The sequence below is a fragment of the Corylus avellana genome, chromosome ca11, assembly GCF_901000735.1.
Source record: "Corylus avellana chromosome ca11, CavTom2PMs-1.0".
NCBI classification, from domain to species: domain Eukaryota; kingdom Viridiplantae; phylum Streptophyta; class Magnoliopsida; order Fagales; family Betulaceae; genus Corylus; species Corylus avellana.
Window position 1 is genome coordinate 12,608 of NC_081551.1, and position 17,096 is coordinate 29,703.

A 17,096-nucleotide genomic window follows, 5' to 3' on the forward strand; every position below is an offset into this window, starting at 1 on the left:
TTAGTTCTATCTATCACAACTAGACTCCAAAAAACCATTCAAGTAGGGAGGAAAAAAATCTAAAATTTGAACGATTGATTTCTGTCAAAAAAACCGAAATAAGATAAACATCAGACTTTCTAAGTGAGACATAAAAAGAAATTCGAAATTTTAGTCATTTTGCGTCACAAAAATGCGAAAGTTCAGTCATGCTTATGGTAGCATGCGTTCTATTCAAATGGAGGAAAACAACAAAAAATTCAAATGTCTTATTTTCGGCCGAACCAACCTGAATGAGATAAATATTAGACTTTCTAAGTTAGACAAAAAACAAAAGACATTCGAATTTCAGTCGTTCTGGGTCACGAAAATATGAAAGTTCATTTGGGGTTTCAACGAGGTTTCATTTGGGGATTCCACGGGGTTTCACTTGGGATTTCAACGAGGTTTTGAGGTTTCAACGATGATATTTGGGGTTTCAACGATGATATTTGGGTCACGAAAATGCAAAAATGGAAAAGTTCATTTATGTTTACGGTAACATGTGTTCTTTTCAAAGGGAGGAAAACAAGAAAAAAATTTGAATGTCTAATTTTCGGTCGAACCAACCTATATGAAGTAAATATCGGACTAAATAACCTGGACAAAAAAAAAAAAAAAAAAAAAATCGAACTTTCATTCCTTTTGGGTCAGAAAAAAGTCGAAAGTTTATGCATGCTTATGGTTGCATGCATTCTTTTCAAAGGGAGGAAAATATGAACAAATTCAAATGTCTAATTTTTGCCCAAACCAACCTAAATGAGATAAATATCGGACTTTCAGAGCTAAAAAAAAAAACAAACAAAAAAAAAAGAACATACTCATATTTTCTTGCAATTTCGGGTCACGAAAATATGAAAGTTCATTTAAGGTTTCAACGGGTTTTCATTTGGGGTTTCAATGGATTTCATTTGTGGTTTCAACAAGGTTTTACTTTACATTTCAACGGTGTTTTGAGGTTTCAGCGGTGATATTTGGGGTTTCAACGTGTGGATATTTACGTCATGAAAATTCAAAAATGCAAAAGTTCATTTATGCTTAGGGTAGCATACATTCTTTTCAAAGGTAGGAAAAGAAGAAAACATTTGAATGTCTGATTTTTGGCCGAACCAACCTATATAAAATAAATATCGGACTTTTTGAGCTAGTAAAAAAAATAGAAGTTTTAGTTGTTCTGAGTCAGAAAAATGCGAAAGTTTATTCATGCTTATGGTAGCATGCATTTTTTTCATAAGTAGGAAAACAAGAAAAAATTCGAATATCTGATTTTCAGCCGAACCAACTTGTATAAGATAAATATTGCACTTTCTGAGCTAGACAAAATAAAGACATTCAAATTTTCAGCCGTTCTGGGTCATGAAAATACGAAAGTTCATTTGGGGTTTCAACGGGGTATCATTTGGGGTTTCAACGAGGTTTCATCAAGGTTTCATTTGAGATTTCAACGGGGTTTTGAGGTTTCAATTGTGATATTTGCGGTTTCAATGTTCATATTTGGGTCACGAAAATGTAAAAGTGCAAAAGTTCATTGATTCTTGCTGTAGCATGCATTCTTTTCATAGAGAGGAAAGGCAAAAAGAAATCCAAATGTCTGATTTTCGGCCAAACCAACCTGTATAAGATAAATATCCCACTTTCTAAGCTAGAGAAAAAAAAGACATTCGAATTTTCAGCCGTTCCGGGTCATGAAAATACGAAAGTTTATTTGGGGTTTTAACGGGGTTTCATTTGGGGTTTCATTTGAGGTTTCATCGAGGTTTCATTTGAGATTTCAACGGGGTTTTCAGGTTTCAACGTTGATATTTGGGTCATGAAAATGTAAAAATGCAAAAATTTATTTATCCTTACGGTAGCATGCATTCTTTTCGAAGGGTGGAAAACTAGAAAAAATTTGATTGTTTGATTTTCGGCCAAACCAACCTATGTGAAATAAATATCGGACTTTGTAAGCTAGACCAAAAAAAAAAAAAATCGAACTTTTAGTCGTTCTAGGTCAGAAAAATGCGAAAGTTTATTCCTCCTTATGATACCGTGCGCTCTTTTCACAGGGAGGAAAGCAAGAAAAAAATCGAATGTCTAATTTTTGGCCGAACCAACCTGAATGAGATAAATATCAGATTTTCTGAGTTAGACCAAAAAAAAAAAAAATACATGTGAATTTTCAGCCGTTCTGGATCACGAATACACGAAAGTTCATTTGGGATTTCAATAGGTTTTCATTTGGGATTTCAATGGATTTCATTTGGGGTTTCAATGAGGTTTCACTTGATATTTCAACGGGGTTTTGTGGTTTCAATTGTGATATTAAGGGTTTCAACGTTGATATTTAGTTTATGGAAATGCAAAAATGGAAAAGTTCATTTATGCTTACAGTAGCATGCATTCTTTTCGAATTGAGGAAAACAAGAAAAAATTCGAATGTCTAATTTTCGGCCGAACTAACCTATATGAAATAAACATCGGGCTTTATAAGCTAGACAAAAAATAAATAAATTAAAAAAAAAAAAATCAAACTTCTATTCATTCTGTGTCAAAAAAATGTGAAAGTTTATTCATGTTTATGGTAGCATACGTTCTTTTCAGAGGGAGGAAAATATGAAAAAATTCGAATGTCTGATCTTCATCTGAACCAACCTGAATGACATAAATATCAGACTTTCGAAGCTAGACGAAAAAAAGACATGCGAATTTTCAGCCGTTCCTTGTCATGAAAATATGAAAGGTCAATCATGCTTACAGTAGCATGCGTTCTTTTCGAAGGGAGGAAAAAATGAAAAAAGTCGAATGTCTGAATTTCTGCCGAACCAACTTGTATGAAATAAATATCGGAATTTTTGAGGAAGTAAAAAAAAAAAATCGACGTTTCAGTCCTTCTGGGTCAGAAAAATGCAAAACTTTATTCATGCTTATGGTACAATGCGTTCTTTGCAGAGGGAGTAAAAAAATAAAAAAATTTGAATGACTGATTTTTGGTCTAAAAAACGGGAATAAGATAAATATGGGACTTTCTAAGTGAGACATAAAAATAAATTCGAATTTTTAGTTGTTTTGTGTCATGAAAATGCGAAAGTTCATTCATGCTTACGGTAGCATGCGTTCTATTCGAAGGGAGGAAAACAACAAAAAAATTCAAATGTCTTATTTTCAACCGAACCAACCTAAATGAGATAAATATCGGATTTTCTGAGCTAGACAAAAAACAAAAGACATTCGAATTTTTAGTCGTTCTGGGTCATGAAAATATGAAAGTTCATTTGGGGTTTCAACGGGATTTCAATGGGTTTCAACAGGGTTTCAATGGGTTTCATATGAGATTTCAACGGGGTTTTGAGGTTTCAATGGTGATATTTGGGGTTTCAACGTTGATATTTGGGTCACGAAAATGCAAAAATGCAAAAGGTCATTTATGTTTACGGTAGCATGCGTTTTTTCGAAGGGAGGAAAACAAGAAAAAATTCGAATGTCTAATTTTCGGCCAAACCAACCTATATGAAGTAAATATTGGACTATATAAGCTGGAGAAAAAAAAAACACAAAAAAACAAACAAAAAAACAAAAAAAGTCGAACTTTCATTCGTTCTGGGTGAGAAAAATGCGAAAGTTTATGCATGCTTATGGTAGCATGCGTTCTCTTCAGATGGAGGAAGACATGAAAAAATTCAAATGTCTAATTTTCGCCCAAACCAACCTGAATGAAATAAATATCAGACTTTCTGAGCTAGACAAAGAAAAAGACATGCCTATTTTCTTGCAATTCTAGGTCAAAAAAATAAGAAAGTTCAGTTGGGGTTTCAACATTCTTTCATTTGGGGTTTCAATGGATTTCATTTGGGGTTTCAACAAGGATTCACTTTAGATTTCAACGGTGTTTTGAGGTTTCAGCGGTGATATTTGGGGTTTCAACGTGTTGATATTTAGGTACGGAAATGTAAAAATGCAAAAGTTCATTTATTCTTAAGGTAGCATGCATTCTTTTCGAAGGGAGGAAAACAAGAAAAAATTCGAATGTCTGATTTTCAGCCGAACCAACCTATACGAAATAAATATCGGACTTTTTGACCTAGTAAAAAAAAATTGAAATTTTAATCATTCTGGGTCAGAAAAATGCGAAACTTTATTCATGCTTATGGTCTCATGCATTCTTTTCACAAAGAGGAAAGTAAGAAAAAAATTTAAATGTCTGATTTTCGGCCGAACTAACCTGTATAAGATAAATATTGCACTTTCTGAGCTAGACAAAAAAACAAAAAGACATTCGAATTTTCAGCCGTTCTGGGTCATGAAAAGACAAAAGTTTATTTGGGGTTTCAACGAGGTTTCATTTGGGGTTTGGATCGGTTTCATTTGGTGTTTCATCGACGTTTCATTTGAAAATTTTCAACAGGTTTTTAAGGTTTCAACGGTGATATTTGGGGTTTAAACGTTGATATTTGGGTTATGAAAATGCAAAAGTTCATTTATACTTATGGTAGCATGCGTTCTTTTCGAAGGGAGGAAAACAAGAAAAAACTTCGAATGTCTGATTTTTGGCCGAACCAACCTATGTGAAATAAATATCGCACTTTGCAAGCTAGACAAAAAAAAAAAAAAAAAATCAAACTTTCTATCATTCTGGGTTAGAAAAATGCGAAAGTTTATTCATGCTTATGATAGCGTGCGTTCTTTTAATAGGGAGAAAAACAAGAAAAAAATCGAATGTCTGATTTTTAGCTGAACCAACCTGAATGATATAAATATCAGACTTTCTGAGCTATACAAAAAAAAGAAAAGACATGCGAATTTTCAGTCGTCCGAGTTATGAAAATATGAAAGTTCATTCATGCTTACGGTAACATACGTTCTTTTCGAGGGGAGGAGAACAAGAAAAAATTCGAATGTCTGATTTTCGGCAAAACCAACCTATGTGAAATAAATGTCGGACTTTGTAAGCTAGTCAAAAAAATCGAACTTTTAGTTGTTCTGTGTCAAAAAAATGCGAAAGTTTATTTATGCTTATGGTTGCATGCGTTATTTTCACAGGAGGAAAACGCGAAAAAAAAAATCGAATGTCTCATTTTTCTCCGAACTAACCTAAATGAGGTAAATATCAGACTTTCTAAGCTAAAAAAAAAAAAAAAAAAAAAACACATGCAAATTTTTAGACATTTCAGGTCACGAAAACACAAAAGTTCATTTGTGGTTTCAACGGGTTTTCATTTGGGGTTTCAACAAGGTTTCACTTGAGATTTCAACTGGGTTTTGTGGTTTCAACTTTGATATTTGGGTTATGAAAATGCAAAAATGCAAAAGTTCATTTATGCTTACGGTAGCATGCGTTCTTTTCGAATGTAGGAAAACAAGAAAAAATCCGAATGTCTAATTTTTGGCCAAACCAACCTATATGAAATAAATATCGGACTTTATAAGCTAGACAAAAAAAATAAAAATAAAAATTCGAACTTTTATTCATTCTGGGTTAGAAAAATGGGAAAGTTTATTCATGCTTGTGGTAGCATGCATTCTTTTCAGAGGGAGGAAAATATGAAAAAATTCGAATGTCAGACTTTCGCTCGAACCAATCTGAATGAGATAAATATCGGACTTTCTAAGCTAGACAAAAAATGGACGTGCGAATTTTCTACTGTTCCGGGTCATGAAAATACGAAAGTTCATTCATGCTTACCGTAGCATGCGTTCTTTTCGAAGGGAGAAAAACATGAAAAAATTTGAATGTCTAATTTTCGCCGAACCAACCTAAATGAGATAAATATTGGACTTTCTAAGATAGACAAGAACAAGACATGCAAATTTTCAGCCTTTCCGGGTCACGAAAATACGAAAGTTCATTTGGGGTTTGAATGGGGTTTCATTTGGGGTTTCAATGGGTTTTATTTGGGATTTCAACGAGATTTCATTTGAGATTTCAATGGGGTTTTAAGGCTTCGGCGGTTTTATTTAGGGTCTTAACATCAATATTTGGGTCACGAAATTGTAAAAATGCAAAAGTTCATTTATGCTTACGGTAGCTTATGTTCTTTTCGAAGGGAAGAAAACAAGAAAAAACTCAAATGTTTGATTTTCGGCTGAACCAACCTATATGAAATAAATATCAGACTTTGTAAGCTAAAAAAAAAAAAATCAAACTTTCAGTTGTTCTAAGTTAGAAAAATGCGAAAATTTATTCATGCTTATGGCAGCATGTGTTCTTTTAAGAGGGAGGAAAACAGTAAAAAATTTGAATTACTGATTTTCGATCGAAAAAACCTGAATATGATAAATATCGAACTTTCTAAGCTAGACTTAAAAAGAAATTCGAATTTTTAGTCATTCTGCATCACGAAAATGCAGAAGTTCAATCATGCTTACGTAGCATGCCTTGGCATGCCTTGTTGTGTGCCATGGCATGCCAAAACAAGTCGACACCATGCAAACCTTTTTTTTTTTGGCCATGCCAATTGCCCAAAGTGTATTTATAACTTCAATATAAGACATTTGGAAGTGTCCCAAGCTTCAAATCACAGGTTTGCTTCATTGCCTCGGTGAGTGCCATGGCACGCCAAAACGAGTCGACACCATGCAAACTTTTTTTTTGCTCGTGCCAATTGCCCAAAGTGTGTTTATAACTTCATTATAAGAAATTTGGAAGGTGTCCCAAGCTTCAAATCACAAGTTTGCTTCGGTGCCTCAATGGGTGCCATTGCATGCATGCCTTGGTGTGTGCCATGGCATGCCAAAACAAGTCGACACTGTGCAAACATTGTTTTTGCCCGAGCCAATTGCCCAAAGTGTGTTTATAACATCATTATAAGACATTTGGAAGGTGTCCCAAGTTTCAAAGCACAGGTTTGCTTTGGTGCCTCGGTTGGTGCCATGGTATGCATGTCAAAATGAGTCGACATCGTGCAAATGTTTTTTTGTGCCCGTGCCATTTGCCCAAAGTGTGTTTATAACATCATTATAAGACATTTGGAAGATGTCCAAAGCTTCAAATCACAGGTTTGCTTCGGTGCCTTGGTGGGTGCCAGAGCATGCCTTGGTATGTGCCATGCAATGCCAAAAGGAGTCGACACCGTACAAACTTTTTTTTTTTTGCCCATGCCAATTGCCTAAAGTGTGTTTATAACTTCATTATAAGACATTTGGAAGGTTTCAAAAGCTTCAAATCACAAGTCGACACCATGCAACCTTTTTTTTTGCCCATGAAAATTGCCCAAATTGTGTTTATAACTTCATTATAAGACATTTGAAAGGTGTCCCAAACTTCAAATCAAAGATTTGCTTCAATGCCTCGGTGGGTGCCATGGCATGCCTTGGTGTGTGTCATGGCATGCCAAAACGAGTCAACACTGTGCAAACTTTTTTTTTTGGCCCGTGCCAATTGCCCAAAGTGTATTTATAACTTCATTATGAGACATTTGGAAGGTGTCTCAAGTTTCAAATCATAGGTTTGCTGTGGTGTCTCAGTGGATGCCTTTGTGTGTGCCATGGCATACCGCAACGAGTCGACATCGTGCAAACTTTTTTTTGGCCTGCGCCGATTGCCCAAGGTGTGTTTATAACTTCATTATAAGACATTTGGAAGGTGTCCCCAGCTTCAAAACACAGGTTTGCTTCGGTGCCTCGGAGGATGCCATGATATGCCTTGATGTGTGCCATGGCATGCCAAAACGAATCGACACCGTGCAAATTTTTTTTTTTTTTTTTGCCCGTGCCAATTGCTCAAAGTGTGTTTATAACTTCATTATAAGACATTTTGAAGGTGTCTCAAGCTTAAAATCACAAGTTTGCTTCGGTGCCTCAGTGGGTGCCATTGCATGCCTTGGCGCCCTAAACACGAAAACTCTCCAAAAACCCCGAATGTCTAATTTTCATTCGGGGTTTCATTTTGGGGTTTCATTTAGGGTTTCATTCGTGGTTTCATTTTGGGTTTCATTGAGTTTTTCATTCAGGGTTTCATTTGGGGTTTCAATAGTGGTTTCATTTGTGGTTTCATTTGGGGTTTCATTTATGGTTTCATTTGGGGTTTCTTTTGGGGTTTAATTCGTGGACTCTGAGACCGGTTTCTAAAACTAGTTTCCAAAAGTGGTTTCTAAATACGCTCAAAACCGGATTATTCGGGGTTAACCGGTTTTGAGTGGTTCTAGAATCCGGTTTTTAGTGCTTGTAGAATCTTGTTTTGAGCAGTTTTAGGGTGACCACATCCCTAAACCCTAGAAATTTTTTGCCGAAACAACCTTAATAAGATAAATATTAGACTTTCTGTGTTAGACAAAAAAAGAAATTTGAATTTTCAGTCGATTTAGGTCACGAAAATGTAAAGTTCATTCATGCTTATGGTAGCACGCGTTCTTCTCGAAGGGAGGAAAATAAAAAATAATAATAATAAAATCCGAATGTCTGATTTTCATCCAAAACAACCTTAATGAAATAAATATCAGACTTTCTAAGCTAGACAAAAAAAGAAATTCGAATTTTCAGTCGCTCTGGGTCACGAAAATGCGAAAGTTCATTCTTGTTTATGGTAGCATGCTTTCTTTTCGGAGGGGGAAAAACAAGAAAAATTCGAATGTCTGATTTTCGGCTGAAACAACCTTAATAAGATTTATATCGGACTTTTTGAGCTAGACAAGAAAAGAACTTCAAATTTTCAGTCATTCTAAATCACGAAAATGCGGAAGTTCATTCGTGCATACGATAACATGCGTTCTTTTCGGAGTGAGGAAAACAAGAACAAAATTCAAATGTTTGATTTTCAGCCGAAACAACCTGAATGAGATAAATATCAAACTTTCTGAGCTAAACTAGAATTTTCAGTCGTTCCAGGTCATGAAAATTCGAAAGTTCCTTCATGCTTATAGTAGCATGCTTTTTTTTCGGAGGTAGGAAAAGAAGAAAAAATCCTAATGTCTAATTTTCGGCCGAAACAACCTTAATGAAATAGATATTGTACTTTTTAAGTTACACAAAAAAAAGAAATTCGAATTTTCAGTTGTTATAGGTCACGAAAATGCAAAAGTTCTTTCATGTTTATGGTAGCATGCTTTCTTTTCCAAAGGAGGAAATCAAGAAAAAATCCAAATGTCTAATTTTTGGCCGGAACAACCTTAATGAGATAAATATTGGACTTTATGATCTAGACAAAAAAAAAAAAATCAAACTTTCAGTCGTTCTGGGTCTTGAAATTGCGGAAGTTCATTCGTGTGTACGATAGCATGCATTCTTTTCTAATGGAGGAAAAAAAAAATTTGAATGTCTGATTTTTGACCGAAACTACCTAATTGAGATAAATATCAGACATTATGAGCTTGACAATAAAAGAAAATCGAATTTTCAGTTGTTCCGGGTCACAAAAATTGGAAAGTTCCTTCATGCTTACAGTAGCATGTTTTCTTTTCAGAGGAAGGAAAATAAGAAAAATCTGAATGTTTGATTTTTGGCCAAAACAACCTTAATGAGATTAATATTGGACTTTTTGAGATAGACAAAAAAAGAAATTCGAATTTTTAGTCATTCTAGGTCACAAAAATGCGAAAGTTCATTCATGCTTTCTTTACGGAGGGAGGAAAAAAAAAATTCCAAATGTATGAGTTTTGGCCGAAACAACCTTAATGAAAATCGATATGAACGGCGAAAGGAGTAGTTGAAAGAGTTTCTCGTGTGTTTGGACGATGGTGATGGCGATGAAGAAAAGGTGGTAGGATCATTACGAGGTAGAAAACAACGAGAGAATGATGAAAGAGAAACAATCTTGAGAGCAGAAACAGATGGAGACGCCATTGAAGGTTAATTTAATAGTACAGGTGTTTTTTAAAATCGGGCCATATCTTTTGCTTGTTGCCATAATGAAAGAATTACGGGAATATTTCCAATTTTACCTATTAAATAAGTTATGCGGAACTTAGCACTCATAAATGTTTCTTATAAACTATCTACTTTATATATGTGCTACTAGGGCTGGGCAAAAACCCACCCAACCTGCCCCACCTAGGTCGGATTTTTATGGTTTTTTTGCAGATTCGGGTTGGATTTTATCCAACCTGTGCAGGGCGGGGCGGGTTGTGGGTATATAATTTTTTTCCCCACGGGTACTCGACCCACCCCACCCTGCCGCCCCGCATAAGCAAATAAAATGAAAAGCAAACACTAGTTTTCATCTCTTTCTCTAGCCTAGCCACCTCCCCCCTCAATACCTCTCTTTTCTTTTCTTTTTTCCTCTCTTCTCTCTTCCCTCACTCTCGCCTCTCTCTCTGATTTTTTTATTTTTTTACGCTCCCAACTTTAACTTTACAATTCTTAACATAATTATTTTCCTTCATGTTTTTTGTTTTGTCTTTTCTTTTTCTCAATTTTTAGCTATTTTTTTAATTTACATCATCTCCCTATTTATTATCGTGCAACAGAAATTTCCTAAAGAAAAAAAATTCTTATGCAACAGAATTTCTCTTTATATTTATTCTCCTACAACAGAAAATTCTTAAAGAAAAAAAATTGTTATGCATCACCTCACCTAATTGTCAAAACATATACCCCTACCCGACCATAAACCCTAATACTCCTTTACTCATAATAGTATTTGGGCAGATATTATCTGACAGAAATTTCTCAAAAATTGGGTTGAAAATAATTCTTTCAACCCAAGTTGAAAGAAATCTATATCGAATCATTCAACGAAGAACCTTAACCACCATCCATGGGAGCATATGCTCAACCAAGCCACTACAAACAGTGTAAGATCGACGGTCAAAGAACCCCCACAAACACTCGAGCACGGCGTAAGAACACAATACTCCAGCTAGACGGGGCTCCAATATATTATCCACCCAAAAAAGCAATATGAATAAAAGAGTAACCTGGCCCAAATAAAGACTCCAAATTTATGCGAAACATAGAATAAATATAAGAATAAATATAATATTAAAAATGTAATAGAAAAACATATCATATATTCATATGAAAACACATTATACTAAGAATAAATATAATATGAAAAAAATGTAATAGAAAAACATATCATATGAAAAATATAAATAAACCTCTATATGGTAGGCAAACTATAAATACATTAATATTAATAGTCAGACCTTACAATGAATTTTTATCCCCGAGTCTAAGATATTTAAATAGTACAGAATTCTTGGAGAAATGTAGATTAGACCTTATACCTATTTTGGAGAGTACAATTTAAAATTCAGGTCTTGACAGGATTGAAAAGCCTTTGACACTCTTAGAACATTAGCGAATGCTAAAACCAATAATAAAGAATAAAAAAAAGTAGATATAAAAGGGAGTTTAGACATTATTGAAATTTTTGGACTCGTTACATGCAAGCTATTTAAAGGAGAGCATAACCTTAAAATTCGTGGTTCAACTGCTATCCAAAGAAGATAATTCAGCCCCTAAATGGTCGATTTGGTGGTGACAAAATTTGTTTTGGGTTTAGACATACGTTTTGGTAAAATGAAAAGACATACGTTTTGGTAAAACAAATATTAAAAGGGTTAAATGAAACAAGTAAGAAGATGTAAAATAAAAAACATAATAAAATAAAAAAGAAAAAAGAAAATGCAAGAAAAAGAGATAATAAAAACACAGACGAACCAGAAAACGCAACATATTTGAAGAGGAACAACCCTTTCCAGTTTCCACATGAGATAACATAACAGGAAAGAAATATGAAAAATCAAAACACACAAACGAGAACATGGGAAAAAATATCCACTAAAGAGCAAGGAAAGCCACTAAAATTTAATCTCCCTCTTAAATTTTATAAATTTGCAATATAAGATTCTAATCTTTAAGCTCATTTTCAATTACTACTCAAAAGCCATCTATATCTATCCAAATTACATCATCATATGAAGCTCTTACAGAGGAAAAAATTCCAAATTGCACTTTCACCTTGAATATTCGATGGCAGAAACTACATAAACCAGAGAAAATTCTAAAACTTGAACAATTTTTTGTGAACCTTCAACACTAATCGACATGTCAATGAAATTCTGTTTGTAGTTCTACAGATGGCCTTAAAATCTTGGGTTCCCATTGCTTCACTACCTTTCTCTGACTCTAATTGCGGTTGATCTTGTACAGAACGTTTGAGAGCTTCAATTTCATTTACAGCCTGAAAGAGACGAATGTGAGAACACAGGACATAATGGATATGCCAGTTCGTCAAGGAAAAGTTCAAGTTGAATCATAAATTTCGTTTGATAGTACATATCACTTCTCATTGGACTCAGACAAATTCATCCATCTCTTAATCTTACCCCATCATATTGCTGTACTTCACTATCTTCTATTCCATGCAAGTAATCTGGAAGAATAAGAACAACGTTTTCCATTTTTTAGTAATTAGGAAAATCCTAAATTATACAAAGGCAAAGGCAACCAAAGATACTGACCCGAGTATGCCTCATCCTTGAATATCAGTAGACTACGAGGCATCAATAGGACAGAAAAAGGGCGGTGATCATGTAACCATTTATCTTTCTCAATTTCAGAAGTTCCTCCATCAGAATTGTTATCCTCAACATCTTTTGTGCATAGTCTCAATCTTGAATGAGGAGTAAAGTCCATTACAACAGGTGATCCAAGTGACAGAATTGCTACGACAGGAAAGTAAGCAGGCCCATCCTGGTGTGGCTGTATGACAGACAATTATGTAGATAAGGTGGGGTTCACAACAAATGTGCTGCTAAATATTGTAGCAGAGTATTCAATACATTCAAGTATTGTGGAAAGCATTTTAACACTCATCAAGTGGTAGTTATAAACAGAAAGCAATAAGAGTAACACATCATTACTAGAATTATATTGCAAATTTGAGGTTAAAGACTTGAAACAAGAATAAAATGAACTATGGAGGAATGCCTGTAAATGAACTAAAGAGGATTCTGGGCAAACCATTATGCCTTGGTTAGGAAGGTATTCATTGATAAGAACATGATTAATTGATGAGGGGAATAACCCTGATTCTTCATATATCTTTTCTGTAATCCTTGTTAGCCAAGGAGGCACTGCAAGAAAGAGTGAGAGAGAGGGTCATTTCCACATACAATTAGCAGTGGATGAGCTTCGACACTAATAAATCAGACTAACAATAATTTACAACAGTAACAAAGCTAATATTAAGCAGAATTATATTTGCATCATGCCTCATTCCCAGCAATAACAACTTCTCAACTTTTGCTTCTAATTTTGCTTCAACAGTTTTTTCCTTCCCTCTCTTTCTTTTCCCTCCCTTCCACGATATGTTTCCTACAACCCATCAAGTTATACACAAACCCACATATCATTTTCTATCTACAAACCAGAACAAGGTATTTTACTATTACTCTTTAACTGCAATGGATCGAAGGGAACATTTAGCGCTGTTTGGACACCCATAGAAGTTTGAAAAAGCAAGTCTAAATAACATGCATTTGCGTCAAAGAGTTCTTGAGAATAAAACAATTACATTCGAAGATTAAACAAAATGAACAATTCTCAAAGCCTAATGGGATGCCTAAGGTATCCAGTGCTACAAGTTGAACACAGTGAACACATCTGAAAGCATATGTAATGAGCACCATGGAGCTTCAATTTTCATGCGGCATTTAAATACCGGATAGAAAATATAATCACGTAACACATGCATGTTCAGAAAATACAATAAGTTATGATTAATTTTCCACTTACAATCTTGTGGTAGAAGACCCTTTTCATGGACAACACCTCCTGTCAGTGGCCGTAGACCAGAAAAAACAAACTTTAATCAATATGAAATGAAATAAAATAAAAAGAAATATTTAATTAATAGATACCAACGCACCCCAATTCTGCAGCCTCCTGTTCTTCAAACATCTCCACTTTGATACAGGGGCTCCATAAACCTATAAAGCATAGGTGAAGCAAGATAGTAAGAATAAACTAATAAAAGAAAACTAAACGTTGAGAAATAGAACTAGGAAAGTGTAAGATATAGATGGGATTGCTACATTTTTTAGGAGCATGGTTTGTTCCGTCTCGGTTATGAAGTCAGGAATGTACATTATGGTGGGCGGAGACCCAACTTTGAAGGTGCAGGTATCCAGCCTCTTTTTTGCTTCCATTGCTCCGTCAAAACCCACTATCCCAAATTTACATATATGTTAAGCAAAAATAAAATTTCTATTGGCATTAAGAATAACAATAACAGCAAAAATATGTAATTTCTTTTATTATTATTAAAAAAAAAAAAAAAAGACCAAAATCAAGTTAGAGCTGATGAGATTTTGAAGGATGGCGAGGAGGTCATTTCCCAAAGATTTGTGTAGGTTTCTTTCTTCCAACTCTGCTTTCTAGAGGACCCGCATGAAATCAATACATTGATCGAAAGAAGATGTCCAGAATATCATACACGGCGTATCAAGTAAAGCTTCTTTTTTATTTTTTTGTAAGTTACAGAGCCCATTAAGTAAAGCTAAATCTTATACAGTTCAACCTCAAATCTCGTACCTGTCCAACTGTGCAAGGGTTGAGATCTCGCTTTCAATATGGCAAACCCCAATATCCGGGAAAGACCAAAATGAGCTCAATAAGAAACATAATGGCTGTGCCTATTGTTCAATTGCACTGAGGCGAATCCAGAGGCATAGACAAAATAACAGCAAACACAACCTTCTTTTACACAAACAATTCTAAAGAGACTACACACTTATACGTGCGAAGACAAAAACTCTTTCCTATTCCTTTCTTTCTTAGTTATACGGCTATATATATTCGCAGTAAATTATCGAGTCTTGTCTTCGATGCATAAGAAGAATTAAAGAGCTGAGCATAAAATAAACAAACAGAAGAAGAAGAGACCATTTAAAGAAGTAATAGACGCTTTGGAAGACGAATCAAAGGAGAAAAGTCGCTCCCTGTTGTTGTCAGCGCTCAGGTCTTGCGGTTTCCCAACACTCGGACGGAGGAGGAAGAACAAGGAATACCTAACGCCAAGTAGATTGAACAGGGAAAACAATCAAGATTCAAGAGCGGGTCCTTTTTTTAACAAGAACGACGTCGTATCACCTATTTTTTCCCCCACGGAAATGTTTGGCGTGTGTTTGTCTGTTTGATTTGACATAAACGTTTTTTTTTTATTGTTTTCTATTCAATGCGAAAAAGGGAAAAAGAAAATCAAATAGATAATAGGGAAAAATACAAAATCAGTCCTTGTGGTTTACTTGATTTGCAATTAACTCCTTATAGTATCAAAATAAACTCAAAGGTCCCTAAGGTATGCCAAAAAAATAATTTAGTCCATACGGTCAAATTTCGTTCACTGACTTAACAGATTATTATAACATGAAACGTTAGAACCAATAAAATTGTGATACTTGTCATATTTAAGTCAGTGTCACACTAACATAATCTGTTAAATTAAAGGACGAAATTTGACTGTAGGAACTAAATTGTTTTTTTGGCATACTTTGAGGATCTTTAAGTTTATTTTGATACCACAAGAAGTTAATTATAAATCAGGTAAACCACAAGGACTAATTTTTCATTTTTCCCTAGATAATATCATAAATTCATAATAACTTAGGCTTGTGGCACAAATACATCTTTTTTGCCCTTTAATGAAAATTAACACTTCAGTTTTGTACAACTTAAAATATATATGTAACAAATGGTACCTATAGTAAGTAAATAAACCCACTTGGTGTGCTAAGGTTCTCTAAGGGCTATGCTTGAGAGACTACCAGCGGCGAGATAAGTTCCTGCCGGCGAACAGACGAGGAGTGTTACGTGGGAGCGAAAAGTTTCAGTGGGAAGGTAGCAAAGTGGAAGTGCTGTCCTCATGGAGAACAACTTAGCCCGCACAGTGGGTGAATAGACCGTCATTGATATCACTGAAGGAGATATCGGAGTGGTTCGTGACAGGGGAGTGAAATGTCTTGTGGGGCGGGTGTGGACTGACAAGCTGATAAACAAGGAAACATTTCGGAAGACAATTTCACAGCTTTGGCGTACCACGAAAACGATCTCTTTCAAAAAAAACCAAGATAATCTATGGATCTTTGAATTCTCTGATGAGGAGGAGAAGAAAAGGGTCATGGAGGGCCGGCCTTGGGCATATGAAAAACAAATTATGGTTTTGAATGAACTTGAAGGGCACACCCCACCCTCAAAGTTGGATTTCAACCATACGCCGGTCTGGATCCAAATCCATGACATGCCGCTGCATTGCATGTCAAAAACGGTGGGAGCAAAGATTGGAGCGACCCTAGGAGACCTTGAAGAAGTTGATGCAGCTGCAGATGGTATAGGCTGGGGGAGATTCTTGAGGATCCGTGTCCGTATTGACATTACCAAACCACTTGAACAGGGTCGAGAATTACATATTGGAGGCAAATCGGTGTGGGTAAAGTTCAAATATGAAAACCTCCCACTTTTTTGCTTTCATTGTGGCTGTATTGTGCATGGAGAGATGGGATGCCCAGTCAAGAAGACAAGACGCTTACACAGTGAGGAAGGCGTGGGGGATTGGGGGGTGTGCTTGTGAGCTGATGACCCCCATCGGAGGCCAGATGGCCGATCACACAAAACTGGAGGTGAGGGGCGGTATCCGTCCAGGCTGGAGGAGATGTCATCGGATGGGGAGAAGCGGCGTTCTAGCTCTCCAGAGTTGGAAAGTAGCGCCTCTGGCGGGAACCCTAGCAATCAAAGCTATCCTGATAAGGCAAGTAATCACTATGATTCTGCTAGCCAAGTCAGGAATATGGAAAACGTATCTCCTAGAGACAAGGAATCAAATTGCTCCAAAAAAGGCGCTGCAGTTATGGAATTTTCGGCTACAAAAATGAGTCATCCCGTAAATTTGGGTGAATTTTTCGAAAACAATCCTGAGGTGAGAGGAATTAATGCGTCCCCGTCAGCAAAAAAATCCAAGTTGGTGCATCATGGGCCGAATTTTGATAGTCCATCTACGTCTCTGCAGGAAGTGAAGAATCTGGCACGTAGGGGGGGAGGGCCCAATGGTCTAACTCTGGGAACCAATGTCAGGAAAGGGATAAAGGCGCCAAGGACTAACGTTTCTTCAAATGGGCATTATTGTGAGAAAGAAGGGGAGCATGGATACAAAAGGAAACGGG

At 35.7% G+C, this 17,096-nt stretch overlaps 2 protein-coding genes across 2 annotated transcripts; one reads left to right on the top strand and one right to left on the bottom strand.

Moving 5' to 3' along the window:
• Window positions 1-11,709: 11,709 nt before the first annotated feature.
• LOC132165840 (alkylated DNA repair protein ALKBH6 homolog) lies at window positions 11,710-14,989 on the bottom strand. Its single transcript, XM_059576522.1, has 8 exons — window positions 14,824-14,989; window positions 13,974-14,104; window positions 13,808-13,868; window positions 13,675-13,713; window positions 12,901-13,013; window positions 12,399-12,639; window positions 12,264-12,310; window positions 11,710-12,118 (listed from the first exon to the last, which is right to left on the bottom strand). The coding sequence occupies exons 2-8, from the start codon at window positions 14,085-14,087 to the stop codon at window positions 11,939-11,941; spliced, it is 795 nt and encodes a 264-aa protein (XP_059432505.1). The 5' UTR covers window positions 14,088-14,104; window positions 14,824-14,989; the 3' UTR covers window positions 11,710-11,938.
• Window positions 14,990-16,057: 1,068 nt separating this feature from the next.
• Window positions 16,058-16,507, top strand: LOC132165775 (uncharacterized). Its single transcript, XM_059576457.1, has one exon. The coding sequence runs from the start codon at window positions 16,058-16,060 to the stop codon at window positions 16,505-16,507; it is 450 nt and encodes a 149-aa protein (XP_059432440.1).
• Window positions 16,508-17,096: the final 589 nt, after the last annotated feature.